The following is a 19,938-nucleotide window of genomic DNA, read 5'->3' on the forward strand; positions in this document are numbered from 1 at the left end:
AACTGTTTGATTTTTCTAATGTACTGTGGAGTGAATGGCTAGCTCAGTGAGCTAAAACTATTTTAGGAATGCAAGCTATGTTCATCTTCTGAAACAGCTTTCTTGAACTCCCTGTTCACATAGCTAGCTGCAGGGTTAACGTGAGCATCGCTGCTGTGCACCGTGTAATGAACTCCTCAGCTGGAGTTCAGAAAGCCACCAGTCTTTTTCTTTGATAGGTGTTTATACAGGAATGTGCAATCTTAGATCTATTGCCATACCAAGTGAGTTTCCTGATGTTGCTTGTCAAGTTTCTGCATAAGGCTTCAGTAGGTATCTAGTTTGTCTGCAGAAAGCCCTTCTTACCAGATCTTCACTGCTTATGATAACTTAAGTATTAACATCTAAGCCCTAGTAAGCTTTCAAAGCTCTTGTGTGTTGTGTTCTGCTTTAGCATAGGTTGCAATACAGTACCCAATCTGTCAGTCCAACGTTCCCTTAAACTGGTGAAGGTTCTTAGTCTCGAACCTGGTCAGTGCCAATGAATTCCAAGGTCAAATGTGCCAAAGGGTTAAGATGACTCTATGTGTTCTATTAAAAGCTGCTGTGATGGAAGTTCTTTGAAGGTGGAAGTTGAGGCATAGGAGGTTTCATGTGAACCTGAGGATGAATTTTTCCTCTGTGAGGATGAGAGAGCACTTGAACAGGCTGCTCAGGGAGGTTGTGGAGTCTCCCTCTTTGGAGATATTCAAGAACCGTCTGGATGTTTTCCAGTGTGATCTGCTCGAGGTGATTCTGCTGTGGCAGGGTGGCTGGACCAGATCATCTTTTGAGATCCCTTCTAGCCCCTGACATTCTATGATAAGGTGTTTGCTTTTAGTTTAATCTATGTCATCTTCTGTGCCTGAAGGTAAATTGTATCTGGATCACCGCTTTTCTTATGCAAGCATGTGTCCCTGGGACACACAAATTTATATGCTGTTACCAGCAAGGTTCTGTTTGTTTCTGGTGATCCTCAGGGATGTTGCATAAACATGTGGCTAGAAATAGCTGACACAAAGTCTAAGTAACAAAGAGAATGCACTAAACTGCTCAGTCTCTTCAGAGAGAGGGAAAATGAAGAAGTTAGCTATTTCAGATAATTGTTTTTTGCTAACACATGCATTTTCCTACAGTTTCTGTGCAATGTGGCAGGACCAAAGCATAATGCATTTGAGGCTGGCAATCTTACCTAATATTTGAAGCGATAAAAGAAAGCACAGAGATTAAGGCATGAACAGGATTTAGAACTACACAAGTCTTGCCTTAACAAATAGTTACCCCTAAAACAGACCAGAAAAACCAGAACATAATTGCAAGGATGATATACTCATCTTGGGTAGGAGCACTATGTGAAAGGATGGTTCAGTAACAAGATACTAATTTTGCAAAAGTGAGTAGACTGTCTCTTATTAACATCCTGTTATCATTCACCATCTTGTTATACAGATTTCCCCCCCTCCCCCCCTCACTGAGGTTGGAGCTGGACTAGACAAGCCTCTTATAAATTCACTGTGAGCATGTTGTGTTAGGTGAATAAAACTTGCAGCAATTGAGTCTTTGTAAAAAAAAATCTTAAAAATAATTGTTTCTTCACATGATGCATTAGAATTGGCATGCATGACTTTTTCAAACCATATATTTGAGCCATTCTCAGGCCTATCTGGTAGTAAAAGTTATTTGCCATGTCAAATATTTAGATTGGGCTTATCTGCAGTCTCTGGTTTCTTGCTGCTAGATGTGAGGGATGTTCTCCACTGAAGAGAATGTCGCCCACAATTGTATTTGGTAGTGTCCTAAAAGAATTTGCAACAAAGGTAAGCAGTTGATGTTGATGCTGGGATGGAGTTAAGTTGTCATCTACAGGTAGCTGCTGCTTGAGTGTAAAAATATCCTGTTTATGGCTGTGTAACTGCAGGGGAATAACAGACAGCTCTTCCTCAAACTATTCTTATAACTTCTCTGAATGCAGCTTTGCTGGGTGCTTAAAGTGTTTTAAAAATGTGTTCTGCCAAACTTACAGCATTTGCAGCCCTCAGTAATACCACTTGCTTTGTTTTCCTAATATTTCTGTAGGGTTGGGGTTGACCCAGATCAGGATCCTCCACCTACTAATGACAGCTTTCAAGTCTTACAAGGAGTAAGTAATTGCATAACTTGCCTATTAGATTGATCTCATTTTATAAGTAAGACAGTAAAGAACTGTAGAAGCTATGTGCATGGATAAAACCTTTCTCTCATAGCTGGCAAGTCAATAATGCTTTTTACTGTGTAATATTCAAGTAATGCCCACTGGAAAGCATTCTGTGGCATTGAGTATAATGCTGCAGTGTTAAAATAATTGTGTATAAGTACGTATAAGGCATCAAAACCATTCCCAAATCTACTAACACACAATAACAATGTGCTTTCCTCTTCCCCCGCCCACCCACCATGCTTGCTTTTAACATGCTACAGCACAAACCTAGAATCAAAGCTAAGTTTTATTTCAGCTGCTGTACTGAAGCCAGATGGGGCTTTGCTGTATGAAACAAAAGGATCATTAGAAAATTGTTTTATTTATATTCAGCAAATTGTTGCTGTGAATCCTTAGTGCACCTTTCTGTGCATCAGTAACAGCATAATGATTAACTTTTTCCCCTGCAATATATTATTGGCAAACAAGACTATTGAAAGAATGTTGTTCATAGCAGCAGTTTTAGCTTTCTCTGTTTTTAAACTGAGTGCATTCATGGAAGTGAAAAGTCTAGGGAAGAAAAAAAAAACCAAAACCTGGTATTTCCCGGGTGCTTCCTCTGTCCAGACCTTAGTTTCCACTCTCTCAGAGTACTGCTTGACAATAATTGTGGAGTAGTGTAACTGGTTGCTTATATAGGAACCTGCTAGAGGAAGTTGAATGACAAAAAAGACAGATGACTTGGGATCCAGAGGCTGCTTAGGCTGCAAGTATGTGAACTCTGCTTTGTAAACAGTCAGACCATATGATGCTGATGTTCAGACTGGTCAAAGATACATGCATGGGATACTTGCTGTATTTGAGAGGAGCTTTCTTATTCTTATACTGTCTTTTTTTGGTCACAAGCTGTACAGTCAAAAGTCACTTGCTCAGGAAGCATCTCTTTAATTGATGAAATTGCACTAGGCATCTCTGTGGTTTTTTTGTAGAAGCCACAGAATAGATTCTTAAGTGCTGTGCTTGGGTACCAAAAAAGGATGAACTTGGTTTTGTATGTGCTTGGAAGCAATCAGAAGCACATACTACTTGAAAGACACAGTTGCTGCATAAAATTAAGGCTAAGAAGTGGTATTATGGTAAGATTCCTTTGGCCAGTTCAGACTGAGCTTGTCAGTGTTGGGGGAATTGCTTGAAGAGGAAGCAGAGCATGGGTATTGTGTTCTTGTTCAGAGTATGGGTGGAAATATTGTGTTTGCTTTTTTCCCTTGTAAACATAAAGCACTTACCCATTTGTTACCCTCTTTAGCTGTGCATGGCATTCCTAATTGAGCCTGTTAGTTGTTTCTCTTTGGATTCTTCTTTCTTTCACAAAGCCAAAATTAGCAGCATCTCACAATTGAAAAAAAAACCATCATTTGGGACGGGGAGGGTGTGAAAATGTACCAAGCTTTTAACTCTTGGTGGATTGTGGATTTTTTTTGCAGATCAGAATTACATGGGGCAATCCTGTCTTAATATTTTCCAGTAATTTGGAAGATGATTTTTACTTCATCTGTTGAACTGTTTTCAACTTTGGCCTGTGGCCAAAACAAACAAAACCCAAATCAAAACAGTAAGAGAAATAAAAACAAATGCAGCTGCAGACCAGCTGGTGCAATGACTTGCAGCAGAACTAGTGAAGAGATTATATTTAACACTGTTAGCACTTCTGAGGTTGTTCTAGTACTTATGAAATCTGCATGACATTCCTCAAATGTGATTTTTGTATGGATTCCTTGTTAAGCATGTTTCTTTTAAGTGTGATATGCTTAATCAGATTCCAGAGGGTCTGTCAGGTATAATAACCTCCTTTGTTCTTCCAAGGAAGCAAAATGCAAAGGCTTAAGGAAAGAACATCAAACAGAGCTAGATTTAAGGCAGCCAACTAAGCCATGAATAGTGATTAGTCTAGATTATTGCACTTCATTTATTTGGGAAGGGAGATGGGGATGAGAATTCTCTGAGGCTTATTTGTTGATTTGGGACGTATTTCTATATCCATTATTACATTAACTCTGTGCTAAGCTTTTAGACTCAGGGGAACTTGATATTAGATTGTTAAGGTAACTTGAGGGCAATAAGGAGGGCCTACTTCTCTGCAGTAATTTCTGATCTTTCTAGGGAAAGTATCCTCATTATAAGCATGTCTTTAAATAGCTTTCATCTGCAGTTCAAGTACAGTGTTCAAATAATTTGGCTTTTTTGGACAGGATGTTATAACTTGAATGATTGGAATGTATGATTTGAGCGTGTGGGTTTTTTTGCCTGATACAACTGAATATGTTTTTATCTTATTTTTAGGATGGCCTAGATTCTGAAAGAAGGAACAGGACAAAGCAGGAAAGTGCTTGGCTCTTCAGGCTGTGGTATAGCTTTGACCATAAGTATCCTTTTGAAAACAAAGCTTGGCTTCAAGACATGAAATACTCGGTTTTCTTTTCCATGTACCTGTATGTAGGCTTAAGCACTTGAGGGAGTCAAACAGGAGAAAGATCAAATACTTGACAGGTTCAAAGCACAGAAGTGAAGTTTAAACTCGCTGATTCAAAAGATGGAGCTTTCCTTTCTCTAATACATTCTATGTCGTACTTGCTGGAGGACAGAAACCAGTCAGTTCTCAGAGCCAAACTTCCTTCCTAAACAGTAAGACAGCCAATTAACCGTTTAAAATCCTCTGGTTTGTTCCATTAAGCCTCATTGGTGTTCATAGCACAAACAAATTTTCCATTTCATTGTATGTGTCTAAGCCCCAACTTGTTGCTCTGAAGAGCCTTCTGCTTTTCTGATGAAATTATCTTTGGAAATCCATTGCTGATATCTGAAGTTCTGAGAGTAAAAAAAATTTACATGTGATCCAGATTATTCCCTTTGGTATATCCAGAATTTCCTTTGAGTGTTGAAACAGAAACTATCCTTGCATATATATAGTACTGTGCAGCCTTTCTGAAGCTATTGTGCTATTTAGATACCTTTGTTTAAGCCTCTGAGCAGTTTTTGTGTAGCTTTCCCGTGTTTCACTTCTTTTAAAATAGATTGAATATATTCTTGATCATATAAATAGTCACATGAGTTCCCTGTATTAACAGCTTATATTGTATTAGTGGAAAACGACAAAGATAACCCTATGGCCATGGCAAGTTGTCTGTATCCAGATCATAGAATTGTCAGGGCTGGAAGGGACCCCTCAGGGATCATCTAGCTCCAACCTACCTGACATGGGCACAGACATCTCACACTAGATCAGGTTGCTCAGGGCCCCATTCAGCCTGGCCTTAAAACCTTCCAGGGATGGGAATATTCAAATAAGTTCCAGTTCTTGTATTCCTATTAGTATGTGAACATATGCAAATACCTGTGACAGTGCTTTAGTCTCATTGCAGCTTGCATCTGAGGAGTCTTAACCACAGTTTGGTGAGAGCTTGCAAGCCTGATTGAAGTAGTCTCTTTCCATGCCTCGTGCACCACTGTCTCCTACAAAGGGAAACTTAGGCATAATGTTGAAAGCACTCAGATCTTAATAGCATTTGCCTGTTAAGAATAAAATCTTTGTGACCAATGCTTTCAGATACAGTAGTATTAGGAGGAAAGTCCAGAAGGAAGTATATGGTAAATGTTCATATGTTTTAGTAGTTTCAAGTTAACCTTTTGAATTGTAGTGGCTGGTGTCAAAGTATATTGAGGTAACTTTTTGTTAGCAAAACAGACTAAAAAAACCCCAAACAAACCACCACCACTCCCCCCAAAAAATCAACCCCCTCAAAAAAAACCCTTCTGTGGTAAGAGCACAGAGCTCTGTCTGTGGCTGACTGATGCTTTTAGTCTTGTCAAGAAGGAAGCAGACTTATCCTCTTCCCCTGCCTTTGCAAAAGGGATGTGACTGATGAAAAAAAGGAGTAGCTGGCAATGCTGCCTTCCCCTCAGCTGAGCTAACACAAGTGCAGCTTCCAGTAGCTGTAGTAAGGAGGGTTGGGGTGCAGGGTGTTCTAAGTGAAAATTACAGCTTCATTAGCTGTTTCACGGATTCTTAAGGATGCTGATCTTACATTTGCTTTTTCAGGGGTGACCAGCATTTTTTAGGGAAGGTTCTTGTGAAGTTTGTGCCAAGGGAGCTGGCATCCAGAGGCAGAACTGTCTTAATGTACATTAGAGGCAACATTATGCTCTTCCTCTTGCAGAGTGAATTCAGATAAGCTTTGGCTGAATGGGCTTAAATTGCACAGAATTGCCATCTCTATACCCATGGCTAAATGTCAAAATGTTTTAATGTCTTTTGCTCTTGCATTCACATGGTTTATGGTAGAAAGGCAGGTCATCTCAAAATTCACTCTTTTCAAGGGAACTTTACTTGAAAACTTTGCAAATAGATGCACTTTGCAGCATGCTCCAGTGCTGGCCTCTGGTTGCAGAGCTCTGTGTGGATGAACAACCAGGAACTGCATTCCTGTGGAATGCAGAGTTCATTTCATGTCATGAGCTGTTCCCTGGATTCACCCACAATTGTTAAATATAAAGAAAACTGCAACTTTGAAGTACCAGATGTCTTTTACTGGGTTTCTTTTACTATGACTGAGTTGCTGCATGCCTCCCTACAGAACAGTGTAGAGCCTGATAGGTTAGTGTAAGGGCCAAGAGTTTCTTTCCAGGACTGGGTGTAACTACACTGTTACTGGAGGAGGAAATGAGGAAACATAACTCTGCAGTGGCATAATCATGCTGTTATATGCTCAAGAAAACATGCTAATGCCAGACTCTGTTAGAGGGGAGAATGTATTTCTGCTAAAACAGACAGTTTTTTAACCCACTCTTTCACCTAAACACCTTGATCTGTCAAAAGGGTCAGGGAAACTGTTATATTCACAAATGGGCTTGATTCCATCTGTGCTTCGAGGCTTAATTAGATAAATTTGCAATACATATTTACACTCAAAATTCTCAGACCAACTGAAAAAAACCCAACACTTCAACAACCCCAAATCCTGTGTTTCCGATTTCAGACCATGTTTGGAATTCTTAGTGCTTCTCTCCTGAGCTCTGTTCTTGTGCCAGTTAAGATCATCATGCTGTTTTCCAGCCAGGACACCTTCTTTTTGACTCCTGAGCATTTCCTCGGGCATATCATCAGTCCAGAGCACCAGTGTGAACAAATATGGATTTATGTGGGGGCAGACCTATGAAAAGAGATGTAAAGGCACCTTCCTTTTCCACTCCCATGCCTTCTCCGTGAAGGTAGCGTTACTTTCCTTCTGTGCTGTCTTACATGGTTTTCCTTTCAGACACTCTGTGTGGCATGTATATATTCACCACTGAGATGTCTTTGAGCCTTCCCAGAGAAAGATCTGTGGTTGCATCTCTATAACTCAGACACCATCTAGCAGTTAAAGTGGCTGCATTGGATAGGCAGTATGTCTTTATTGCACTGTGTTGAGCTGTACAGGTACACCTTGCACTTCTAGCTTACAATACTGACACCTTGCTCACATTTGCATAGCAGAAATGCACTTGAACCTATTACCATTAAAGCACTTTGACCTCTGCCTGCTCCTTCTGGCTTTAGAGAGCTGGAAAGTTTGCAACTGCTTGCGACTTCAAGAAAGGTAGATAGTTCCCCTTGCAGTAAATGTGGGTAAAGAAGCTGCCCTTAAAAGGATCAAGGAGAAAGTGCTGGGGAGAGATGTTTTTAATTTTTAGGTTTACAAATGTGGATATTTTTTTTCCAGTGGTTGTTTTTGCATACAATTATTTAGCAGCATAGACCAAAGGCAGAACCACATGTGTATGCAATTGTCTTTTTATTTTCAGTAGTAGTTTTCAAGCAGTGATGTGTTTTCCTTAACTACTTTTAAGTTATTTAAAGCCAATTCTCACTCACAGTGGTCCTCCGTTAACCACAACTCTACCCAGCTGGTGTGGCCTGATAGCTCGCTGCCTGACAAGTCCCCAAGTTTATGATGTAAGTAGAATGACTCAATACTTCTATGTTTCATATTATTATTGTTCATTTAACTTCAACAAAGCAGGCAAACAGTTGGTGTGATAGACATACTGCAAGAAATTGCTAATCTGTCCTAGGCAGAAAAGATTTAAGATACTTTCCCCTGAGGCAACAGCTTCTGTTAGTAGAAATCAGAGGTGGTCTTATTATGCAAATATTGCATTAAAAAAAATAACATCTAAGGATATTGAAAATTAGACCTAGTCAATAAACCAGCCAAGTGTCTCTCTTCAAAATATTCAGTTCTTTCTCAACACTTTTGAACAAGATTCTTTTCCTGTTACATTGAAGTCTCCTTCAGAGAAGATGCTGACACATTTACCCATGCCGGAAAGAAATCTGGTAGGGCTTCCCTTCATTGTTTCCACTGTGAAACTTGAGATCACACTTCAGATACCGTTAATCAGTTACTTATCGTAGTCTAGCAGGTCACTATACTGTCTTTACAGCCAGTCTTGCAATAATTAATGCTTCATTCTCCTATTACTCTTACAGGATCCTGGTAAGTGAAATTCCTGTCCCTGCAGTGCTTCTGAAATCTACCAGTTCTTATGAGCCTCTTGTAAACAAAGCCATAGTACTATGGCACTTATACTCAAGACCCATAACGTACTCAAATTAGTGGGTTCTGTGGAATGGGAACAGCTCTTCTATGTTTAAGTAGCCTTGGACTAGATTTCTTTTAGTCTTTGACTTAAAAATTCCACTTGCAGCTTTGGAATACTTCCCTGCATTTCTTATACCATTAGCATCTTAGTTTTACCTGATAGCAAAATTTAAAGGAATCTGAAATGTCTGCTGCCTACTTGGAGCTATTAGTAATGCAAGAAATCAGCCCTGTTCATATCTTTGCAATGCCACCAGGATCTTAAAACAGATTGAGGCTGGAAGACACCCATCATATCAGTTAGCTTACTTACGTGTTGCCCGTGTGTCTGTGTATGACCTTACAAGACTGGCTATCCAGTAACTGAGGCCAGAGGGAACATGCAAGCTTTGACATTTGTTTTCTTTAACAGTTGGGCTCTTTCTTTCCCTCTTTGCTCATCATGCCTGTGTGTGGAAACTTATTCTTTAATTGGACTGGTTCTGTCTCACACAGGTATTTGACATGCTAACTTTACCATGACAATGGATGTAATTTCAATCACAGAATATTCCATCTCAACATGAGAAAAAAACAGTTTTTTTTACTGTAATGGTGATAGAGCACTGGAACAGGCTGCCCAGACAGGGTGTGGAGTCTTTCCCTAGAGAACTTCAAAACCCACCCTGAGTGGTCCTGCTTTGCAGGGGCGTTGGACCCAATGATCTCTAAAAGTCCTTTAAAACCTGTCTCATTCTATGATTAAAGATGCTTATAAGGCTGCATACTCTGGTGCAGTGTATAATGTGGAACTTTCACATTTGTGTTCTTTTTTTGTTCCTATTTCAATGCTTTGCTGCATTACTCTTGGGAAAGAATACAATTTTGAGGTTTTTATTTCTGTTCACTTTTCAAGATGCCTGAACTCTGCAGTTGCTATATAGCAGCTTTTTTGCATGACTGTTGTTGCTACAGCACTTGCCTGTACCGTTTTACTACTGACTAAAAAGCTGTGGAATCTCTTTGCCTTCCTGTGAAATGCAAGCAAAGCAACTGAAAGCACCGTGTCTTTGGGGAGATAGGAACTGCTTGAAATAGTTGTACTTTTGTGAGGTATTTCCAGAAAAGAGAGAATGGAAGACTGAAGACTTGGAATTAAACAAGCAGAAAGTTTGTAATTGATAAACAGAATGTAACACAGCTGGAAAATATGTTTCAGAAAGTAGTAAATCCTAGATTTCAGGTGCCTGTCTGAGCAGTTAAGGTATCTACAAGGAGAAGAAAGCATCCAGGTATGTGGCTATGGTCACTCTTTGTGTATTATTTTTAGCTTGGGTGTTTTGCTTTTTGTGTATTTGTTTTTATTGCTACTTTATTAATTGTATATTTGCTTTATTACAACCTTATTTAGAATTGATTTTCACTTGTGTGAGTGGCAGTACATCTTTTAATTTAGATGCCACGAAAGGGTTTTAAGGTCTGAAAGTCAGATAATCTCATTACATAATCTACTACAACATATTCTTAAGTATGAGTTCATGTCCTGTACGCTTGAATTTGCATGACATACCTGTTAGGTTCTGAGTCAGCACGCAGGAATGAGGTACACTAGGTATTTTCCACAGCTGTCCTTGCTGTTTCTTGCTGACATTATCTCGCTGCTTCGAGACTACCATTAGGCTTACCATTAAGTGTTTCCTGCCCAAACAGAATTCAAGTTGGAACTTAAAAGCATGCAAAGGTTGCTGTAGTTAGTGTTTGAAGAGGAGGCTCAGGGGTGATCTTATTACTGTCTACAACTACCTGAAGGGGCATTGTAGCCAGCTGGGGGGTGGCCTCTTCTCCCAGGTAACCAGCAATAGAACAAGGGGATACAGTCTCAAGTTGTGCCGGGGTAGGTATAGGCTGGATGTTAGGAAGAAGTTCTTCACAGAGAGAGTGATTGGCATTGGAATGGGCTGCCCAGGGAGGTGGTGGAGGCACCGTCCCTGGGGGTCTTCAAGAAAAGACTGGATGAGGCACTTAGTGCCATGGTCTAGTTGGTTGGATAGAGCAGGGTGATAGGTTGGACTGGATGATCTTGGAGGTCTCTTCCAACCTGGTTGATTCTATGATTCTATATGATTCTATGATTCTATAACAGTTTTCAAAAACCACACTCTTATCTTTTTGTCTCTCCTGGTGTTATCTTCAGTGCACAAAATTTGCAGAGCTTTCCAATTTATCTCAAACTAAAGTTTTCTCTTGTTCTTACCATTTGACATATACTTTGAAAATCCTAGTAATTCTCTGTTTCATCAACTATTTTTCCCATTTGGAAGAAGCATCTCTGTTGTCACTTGCTCTTTGTAATGAGCACTCCTGGGAATTATTTTTTTGGCCTGGTTCTTTGTTCAGGGGTGTGTTTTGTCTTACACACTCTCCTACCTGTCTTTTTGGAAAGCATTTAGTTCTTGCTCCTTACACAGTGTGACAACTTCCTGTGAAACTAAATATGCAAACCCAGTGAAGAAACTTCATTTGCAGTCTATGAAGGGCTCGGAGGAGGTAACTCTCAGCATTGGTTAGAAATCTACTTAGCTGTGTCTTCCTCCTCCCCTTTCTTAGTAGTTCCTAGCAAAAATCGTTTTGTTTCCTTGATCAGTTTGAACGTTATGGAGAAAGAAACTCTAAGCAGAGCCTCAGATTTAAGTTGTCATATGTTTTGTATGCAAACCACTTGGTGTTTTTGTTTTGAAGCCTCCAAGATAAGTAACTTCTGATGGAAGTTTTGTTATCCATGGCACCTCTGTTGTATGTGGTGACTACAGGTGCTTAGTGTGTACAGTATGTGCTTCTCTGCATTTCCTTGGGAGAGAATAAATGCTGGCTTTGTAAGCAGTAACTAAATAAGCTTTAGCCGTTGTAAGGTCTCCAGGACACATTCTTAGAAGCATGAGCGATTTCTACCACAAATGGGGCATAGTGCTGCAAGGTCCCTCAGGGTAATGGTCAACACATCAAAGCAAAAGTCAACCTTCTGAAGGATTTTGGGTGTTCAGCCATACAGGTTTGTCACTTTAAGTAGTTCAGACCTATGTTTTTTGAGTGACTTGAAACTCTTCCTACAGAACTGCAGTGGATTGCAGAGGCCAGTTTAGGGTTATTCTTGGAAGAATTTCAAGTCTCTAGGGATCTACTTAGATACATTTCCTGTCTCTCTTGAAAGAATTGTTCATACTGCATGAAGCACAATAGGTTTATTCACCCATCCTCTTTGCTTGCAAACATAGCAAATCTGCATGCTACATGGGATTGTTCATGGATGTTCTCTGGGGAAATAGATGAAATAAATTGCCTGCTGTGTGCAGTGTTTTCAGGAGTGAAATAAGTGGAATTTGGCTTATACAAGGCAGTAGTTGTTCACTATGTTGAGAGAAAGCTTGGTGTTTTCTCTGGAACCTGTCATGTTTACATACATGTAAGTATAGCCAGAGACAAACCAGCGAAGACTGGGTTAGGACTTTCCATGTAGTATAAAACCTGTGGCCTTTCAGTGTTGTACTTCCAAGAAATTTTCAGCTTTTTGGGGAAGCTTAGATGAGTGTGTTTTTGCCAGTTTCTTACCATAGACTCACAGAATGTTTTGTGTTGGAAGCAACCTTCAAAGATCATCTAGTCCAACACCCATGCAGTAAGCAAGAACATCTCCAACTAGGTCAAGTAGCTTAGAGTCTCCTCCAACCTGACCTTGAATGTGTCCAGGGATGGGACTTCTACCAGCAATCTGGATAACCTGTTCCACTGTTTTTGTCACACTCACTGTAAGAAATTTTTCTTACCTAGTCTAAATGTACCCTCTTTTAGTTTAAAAGCATTCCCTCTTGTCTTGTAGCAACAGGTCCTGCTAGAAAGACTGTCCTTGTCTTTCCTACAGGCTCCCTTTAAGTATTGGAAGGCAGCAGTAAGATTTCCCTGGAGTTCTCCATGCTGAACAACTCCAACTTTCTCAGCCTTTCTTCACAGGAAAAGTGTTCCATCCCTCTAATTTTTGTGGCCTTCTTCTGGACCTGCTCCAACAGGTTTACATCTTGTGCTGAGGTTTCCAGAGCTGAGTACAGTTTTCCAGGTGAGGTCTCACCAGAGCAGAGTAGCAGAATTGCCTCCCTTGACTTGCTGGCCACATTTCTTTTGTTGCAGCCCAGAATATGGTTTCTGGGCTGCCTTTGGACATTGCTGGCTTGTGTCCAGCCTTTCATACACCAGTACCTGCAAGTCCTCTGTAGAGCTGCTTTCAATCCCCTGTCTGATAGGTAAGTGTAAAGTTTCCTTGTTACATAGCATTGTGGAGACAGGAGGTGCTTTGGGAGCTTGCTCCAGCTGCTATACATGTCCCTGGTATCACTGTACCTCCTGGTACACTGTCCCTGCCTCACCTTCTTTGGCAGTTCTTCCAGGGCAAACACCATTGGAGGCAACTTGTGATAGAGTTTATCAGACTGTTTTAAAACGTAACCAGTCACAGACTGCCTGCTTCTTACTGTTTTATCCTGCTTTTCATCCTTCTTTGAATGCCTCTTCTTCAAACCCAGAATATGTAGGGATATCAGATTTTCTTAAATAGCGAATTATTTTGTGTTCCTTTTTAAATCATGTTGGTCTTGTCCCTCAGACTTTTACTTTTTTTTTGCAACAGAAAGCTTGTAAAGGCTGTATCTGCCAACTGGAACTGAACTCTAATTTCTGCCTTTTTTCTTTTTAAGATAGTGACAGTAGTTCAGTGTTCTCTTTGCAGTCTTAAACTGTGTTTTCTCTTTGAGAACCATGCTCTCTATCACAGTAACCCAGTCTCTAATAAGTGATGATAAATTTGGATGCCACAAAGGTTCAGAGAAATTAGCATTCATTCTGAGTAGGGCTTGTCTTGCTCCTGATGCTGAACTGCATAATTTCTTTCATTGGTTTTGGTAAACTCCTAACACCTTCTCCAGTCTTCAGCACTTAAATATTCTGTCTCATCTAGAGACTTCTGCTTTGTTTTAGCTGATTTATCATTTTAAAATCATGACAGAAGGCTTTCTCAGGAGGTTTTCTGTAGCTAGGCAATGCATTTTTCTTTGTGGACAGGTTAATTGGCATTTTAAATCTCCAGTGCTCTGAGCTGCTGTCTGCAATACCTGTGGGGTTCTCTGATCAGGCGGCTGACCTGCATGCTGTCTCTCATAGCCTGTGCCCTCCTTCCTTTGCTGAAGAAAATGGTGTATTTTGAGAATGCAGCCTGATTGCTGTCCTGTCTACTGAGGTGAACAGCAATAGACACACTTTAAATTCCAGTTCTTGCAGACACACTTTAAATTCCAGTTCTTGCTAAGCAGTATGGGGAAATAATAGTTTTTTTGTTACAGAGTGGAGCTTATATTACTGATGAATTTTCCTCAAATATGAGGAAGTTCCATTTTCTGTCTAATGTAGATGCTTTGCCACTTACCAAGACTGTGTGAAATAGGAGTGAAAGATGGTACAATTGTTTACTGTTGAGTTGTGCTGTGTAGAGAAATTGTTAATGCTACACTTCAGCAATTTCTGTTCTCTGACTCTGCATTTCATCCCATCTTTGCCAAAATAAATTCACAGGCTTTCATGAGCTACTTAATTAAATGATTTTGAAAAGAGAAGGTGACAGAGCTAGTTACAAGACTACAAAGCAAGCACTTTCTTGTATCAGACTTTCATACTTTTATGGCTCAGGAACATTGCTAAGAACTAGGTCAAGTAATTCTCTATTTAGTACCAGGTAAGAGTAAATAAGAAGGAAGCCTCCAATATAAAGAATTAGGAGCCAACGAGTTCTTACCAGTTTGCATGAGTCTTTTACTAATAAACTAGTAACTGACTATCTACAGCTGCAATTCTGATTTTGTATCTGGAGTGACTTATTTGTGGTCTCTGGTCTTTTTTTTTGAACTACCTTCTAAATTGTCACACAAAGCCTGGTGTATAGTGATCATCTGTACTGTATTTTCTGGTTAACTTCCAGTGCTGTTAAATCCTTAGCCACCAATTTCATAATATAGTTTATCTAGTTCTTGAATTCAGCTCCCCCTCATCTCTCCACAGCCACAGTAGCTATACAGGGAGCAGTAAGCTGATTTACAAACACTGTGTTCAAGGTTATTTTTAACATTTCTTAAGGTGGAACTTTGCTGCTTACTGCTTCTGTGTTAATGCAAGGGTCAACTTTTCTGTTCAGCTACTCTCTTGGCAAAGACTAGGTGATGTGCATTGTACAGAGATTTTTTTTTCTTCTTTATTTCCAGAATCAAGAACAGCTTAGAGAAGAGGATTCTGATTTTATTCTCAATGATGGTGACCTTACTGTCACATACGGTGATACCACAATAACTGCAAACGGTTCTTCTGGCCCACACACAGCTACCACTAGCCTTGATGGCAGAAGAACAAAAAGTAGTTCAGAGGAAGCACTGGAATGTGATTTGGGAGCAGCAGATCATGAAGTTACAAGTAGGGGTACCCGACTAGTATTTCCTCTGGAAGACAATGCATGATTACTGACTCAGTAACAATAACTCTTGCCCTGTGGATGCATCAAGGAAGACTGCAGGCCACTGTGACACTCGAGGTGGGGATGTTTAAACAAGTTAACACGCTGAAGTGGTTTTACTAGGGTCTGGAGAGGTCACCTATTTTTTACTCAAAATGCTGACAGTGTGTTTTTCTAAATGTCTGAAAATAGGCAAATGAGAAAACTGGTCACTCTCCTCTGCTCAGTTGCATATTGAATCCAAGCATAACTAGCATGCTGCAATTGTCTTGTTCAGCTGCAGCAGCTCTCTCTGAAGGGAGATACACAAAGACTTTGTCACAAAATTGAGCTTGTCTTGGCCTAGCTTGGGAATGTAGAAGAAATATAAATGTAATTATTATGACATCAAAAAGGATGTGTGTGTATCTGAATGTGGAGAGATCCATTGTTAATTGTTTTGTGAGGCTGAGGGAAATAGACAGTAAAGCAGGCCAGTGTACGTTAAGACTACAGTTGCAGGAATGCAAGATCTTGTGAGGAATCTGTAACTGCAAGCTGTATTTAATGTATTTCAGGGGGAGAAAAAGGGGAAAAGAATATTTCTTCACTGACCCTGTGTTTAAATAGGAAGACAATGAGAGTTACTTGTTCCTTTAGCTTTGGGCAATTTGACTATTGCTGTTAGACTAACTTCTAGTGCCTCAAAAGAAATGCATCTGCTTCCTGTGGTCTAAGATGTACCTGAACCAACGTAAACTCAGAGCCAGGCTCCCTCGGGTAGAAATCATGAGGTAAAACATTCTCTTCCTTAAGGTTCTTAAAATCATAATAAGATACTTGGGAACATATCCTGGGCCGGGTGAAGCAGCAGATAAGAGGAGGGGAAAGGGAAAAAATAAGAGAGAGAGCGAGGGGCAGTGTTCCTGCATGGAACCATGAGGTTTCATATTGCTCAGAAGAATCCATGGACTCTGCTTACTGTTTTTGTGTGATAAACAGCAAACATTGAATTCAACAGACAAACAAACACTGCTGGCTTTACCATTTGTGACTATCCTAAAAGAAAGGTGTTTACTCTTGTTCTCTTTTGCAGAGTAGATGTGAAACTGCAGTGGGGCATTGCACAATATATAAGCTACAGAAGTGATGAGCTGTAGTACCATCTTCAATGTGAAAAGGGAAAAAAATCTTTGCCTAGTATTTAGCCCACTTACACGTAGGCTAGCATTAACTTATTGCTGAATGCTTTTTAATTTCCAAATGAGGTACCATTGTCTTTGCCAATAGCTGAAGCTTATGCTTTGAAAAGGAGCTCAGCTATTTAGAGCATGCTGAAATGTGATTTCTTTCTCGCGTCTCAAAGTTTATTTTTTTAAAGAGTTCTGTGGCTCATTAATGTGGTGTAATATCAATTTGTCTAAAAAGTGTGTTTTTCTTGCTGCCATTTCAGTTGTTTCTCTCAAAATTGTGTGTAATACCCACTCTGTTTTCCCTTACATATTAAACAGGCTAACTTCGGTAGGACAACTTACTGCTGCGGAGAACATTGAAGTTATTTTGTCTAGTCTGCTTTCTTTTCAATGTGTTCTCTAATGAGTGATCTACCTCCATATCTGTCCCTCCAAGGTAAATTTGTAAAGGGCATTTATCTGTAATGACTGTCTGACATTATTAAGAAGAGACATGAGGAAACCAGAAGCTTTTTTTGTAGAAAAGCTGGAAGAACAATAGTCTGAGCTCTGTTCTTAAATGGTGAAGAGTAACATAACCTGGTGAAGATCTCTGAACAGAACAACTCAGTTTTGGTTCTCACCTGCTTTCAAGGAATACAAAGCAGATGGCGATGATCTATGTGATTTTATACTGTTTTAAAGGCTTGGGGTTATGTTTTAAAAGTGCTCTGGCAGTAGGAAAAGTAGCTTCCTCCTAAATTGCACAAACAACTACATTCATCTTGAACAAGTCTTTGGGACACATGCTGACAAAGCTGAGTGTGAAGTTGAGACTGCTACAACAATTAGAGTTATTAGCTGAGTCATATGAATCAAATTTGGGTTCAGACAATGAAACTTATCTTAAATAAATGCACTTAATACAATGCTGATCTTTACAATGCAGCTTGAAGCTTACCAAATCATTTTGGCCAAAAAACGCAGAGCCTTACCAAGACAGAGATCTGTTGTTTAGAAGAAAGATCAAGTACAGATTCTGGAAGTAGAAATTCTGTTTCATTAGCTTCCTCCGGAAGGCTGGATGTCTGGAAAGCGTCAATAAAACATCTCAGTGTAGATACTTCTCTCTCTGTGTGTTTAATTCCTACAGGAAAAAAAAAAAAGGGGGGGGGGGGGGGGGAGGGGTTGGGAGGCAACTTAATGAAATTCACCAGTAAGTCCAAATTGTGCTTGAGGAAGAGCAACTGAAATAGACTGATCACTGGCAAGAGGTGATGAATATAATAGTCTGACCTCACATTCAAAAGCTACTTAAAATGCTTATCCAACATCGTGAGAAGAGGCTCATGTACACAACCTTAACTTTTATTCATGTATTACAAGAATTAATTTTATTTCTTAACTTCTAATCTTTCTTTTTAATATATTTTAACTCTTCTCTCAAAATTGGACTTCAATGCCAACAAATGTAAATGAAAACATTTAGCCTCCCCTTACTGCTGACATTGATCCTTGTAGCAAATTCCCAAGGGACTTCTTGACTGAAAAAGTGGGGGGAAAAGCACACACAAACCCCCATCCTTGTTCTGCTACACTACGTATTTCACCAGCTCTCTAATAGATCCTCTTTTTTATTGTCTATATTCTTGCAAAAGGACAGTTCAATACTTTCAGTTCCTTTCTGGGAAGATCTTGAGTTGGCAAGAACTTAACTGAACCATACTAGAAACTTGGTGTGAGATTTTGAAAAGAGAGCAAAGCTTAAGACTGCACTGATCAGCAATTGACACATATCTGCATCCTCTTGGAACTGAAAAAGAAAACCTGTATGATGATGTTCTTCACTGAAAATAGTGCTGCTATACTAGCACAGGACATTGCAGCTTATGTGGCTGCCCTTGTATTTGGCATTGAGTAGTTTCTTCTTGTTGGTTGGTTGTGTTTTTTGGGGTTTTTTTTTTTGCTTCCTGCATTCTCAATATGCTGCTCAAAATTGTCACCTGAAGGTGACAAAGAATTTCCTAACTTCAGTCCCTGGAGAAGAACAAAATAAGGTCTCTAATCTTATTTCAGTGCCTCACAGAAACTAATACTGACAGTAAGGCAAGACTGTGCTACAGTTGCTTGAACTCCCATGCAAACAAATCTTTCCACTTTGCTTCTGTGAAAGGCCACAGGAATCCACATGCAGTACACTAATATTTTACCTAAAGAAATGAAAAAGTTATCAAAACACTACTTTGTGTTTTTCTGTAATGTGGGGGGAGAGGTTAGATTTTTCACTTAAAGAATGTGGAATACAAAAAGTACCTAGAAAGCTGGCATTTGCTTTGCTCTTGAGTTAATTCAATGTCTGTCAGAAATCAGCTGTGCTTTGAGTCACCTGTGCACCACTGCATGCTTTTGTGTAAAAGAGCAAATTCTCCTAGCTTCCACGGGGCTGCAGGCAGTTGATCAGTTAAAGATAATAGCTATGATCAGATTCTGTGACTAAGAGCAGCACCAGGAATAGTGTGGTCAGCAGGAGCAGGGAGGTCATTCTGCCCCTGTACTCTGCACTGGTTAGACCACACCTTGAGTACTGTGTTCAGTTCTGGGCCCCCCAGTTTAGGAGGGACATTGAGATGCTTGAGCGTGTCCAGAGAAGGGCGACAAGGCTGGTGAGAGGCCTTGAGCACAGCCCTACAAGGAGAGGCTGAGGGAGCTGGGATTGTTTAGCCTGGAGAAGAGGAAGCTCAGGGGTGACCTTATTGCTGTCTACAACTACCTGAGGGGTGGTTGTGGCCAGGAGGAGGTTGCTCTCTTCTCTCAGGTGGCCAGCACCAGAACGAGAGGACACAGCCTCAAGCTATGCCAGGGGAAATTTAGGCTCGAGGTGAGGAGAAAGTTCTTCACTGAGAGAGTCATTGGACACTGGAATGGGCTGCCCGGGGAGGTGGTGGAGTCGCCATCCCTGGAGCTGTTCAAGGCAGGACTGGACGTGGCACTTGGTGCCATGGTCTAGCCTTGAGCTCTGTGGTAAAGGGTTGGACTTGATGATCTGTGAGGTCTCTTCCAACCTTGGTGATACTGTGATACTATAGCAGCCTCACTAAAGCCATGGACATCTCCTTGGATTGGTCAGGGTGCTTGTTGTGAAAGGTGCTCAAAGCAGTGCTTATACTGGCTTCAGCAGTCACACTGATACTCTGATCTCACGTTATCAGGAAGGAGTGCTATGACAAGTGTGCTTGTGGTGTATGTTATGTGTCTGCTATGCAGAGGAAGGGTGTGGTGTAAAATACCTTTTCTGATAAAGACTGAATGAGGGTGAAGTATCACATATTTGGTAGTTGGCCCAGTCTAGCTATATTCCAAGATGCAAGTTTTTTGGCCTATAAAGTAACAAAAACTCTTTTCTTTTTCTTCACATTGAAGGAATTGCCTTTGGAG

General features: G+C 40.3%; 1 protein-coding gene across 2 annotated transcripts in view; it reads left to right on the top strand.

Moving 5' to 3' along the window:
* Nucleotides 1–17,626, top strand: part of SLC9A7 (solute carrier family 9 member A7) — an 85,025-nt gene extending 67,399 nt beyond the window's left edge. For both annotated transcript variants that reach the window (XM_064143505.1, XM_064143506.1), the window contains 4 exons: nucleotides 2,095–2,158; nucleotides 4,535–4,617; nucleotides 8,078–8,183; nucleotides 15,108–17,626. In XM_064143505.1, coding sequence (XP_063999575.1) covers nucleotides 2,095–2,158; nucleotides 4,535–4,617; nucleotides 8,078–8,183; nucleotides 15,108–15,356 — 502 coding nt within the window. In that variant the 3' untranslated portion in view covers nucleotides 15,357–17,626. The remainder of the gene's footprint in view (nucleotides 1–2,094; nucleotides 2,159–4,534; nucleotides 4,618–8,077; nucleotides 8,184–15,107) is intronic.
* The last annotated feature ends 2,312 nt before the right edge of the window (nucleotides 17,627–19,938 follow it).

This window comes from Pogoniulus pusillus, chromosome 5 (genome assembly GCF_015220805.1).
Source record: "Pogoniulus pusillus isolate bPogPus1 chromosome 5, bPogPus1.pri, whole genome shotgun sequence".
Taxonomy (NCBI): Eukaryota; Metazoa; Chordata; class Aves; order Piciformes; family Lybiidae; genus Pogoniulus; species Pogoniulus pusillus.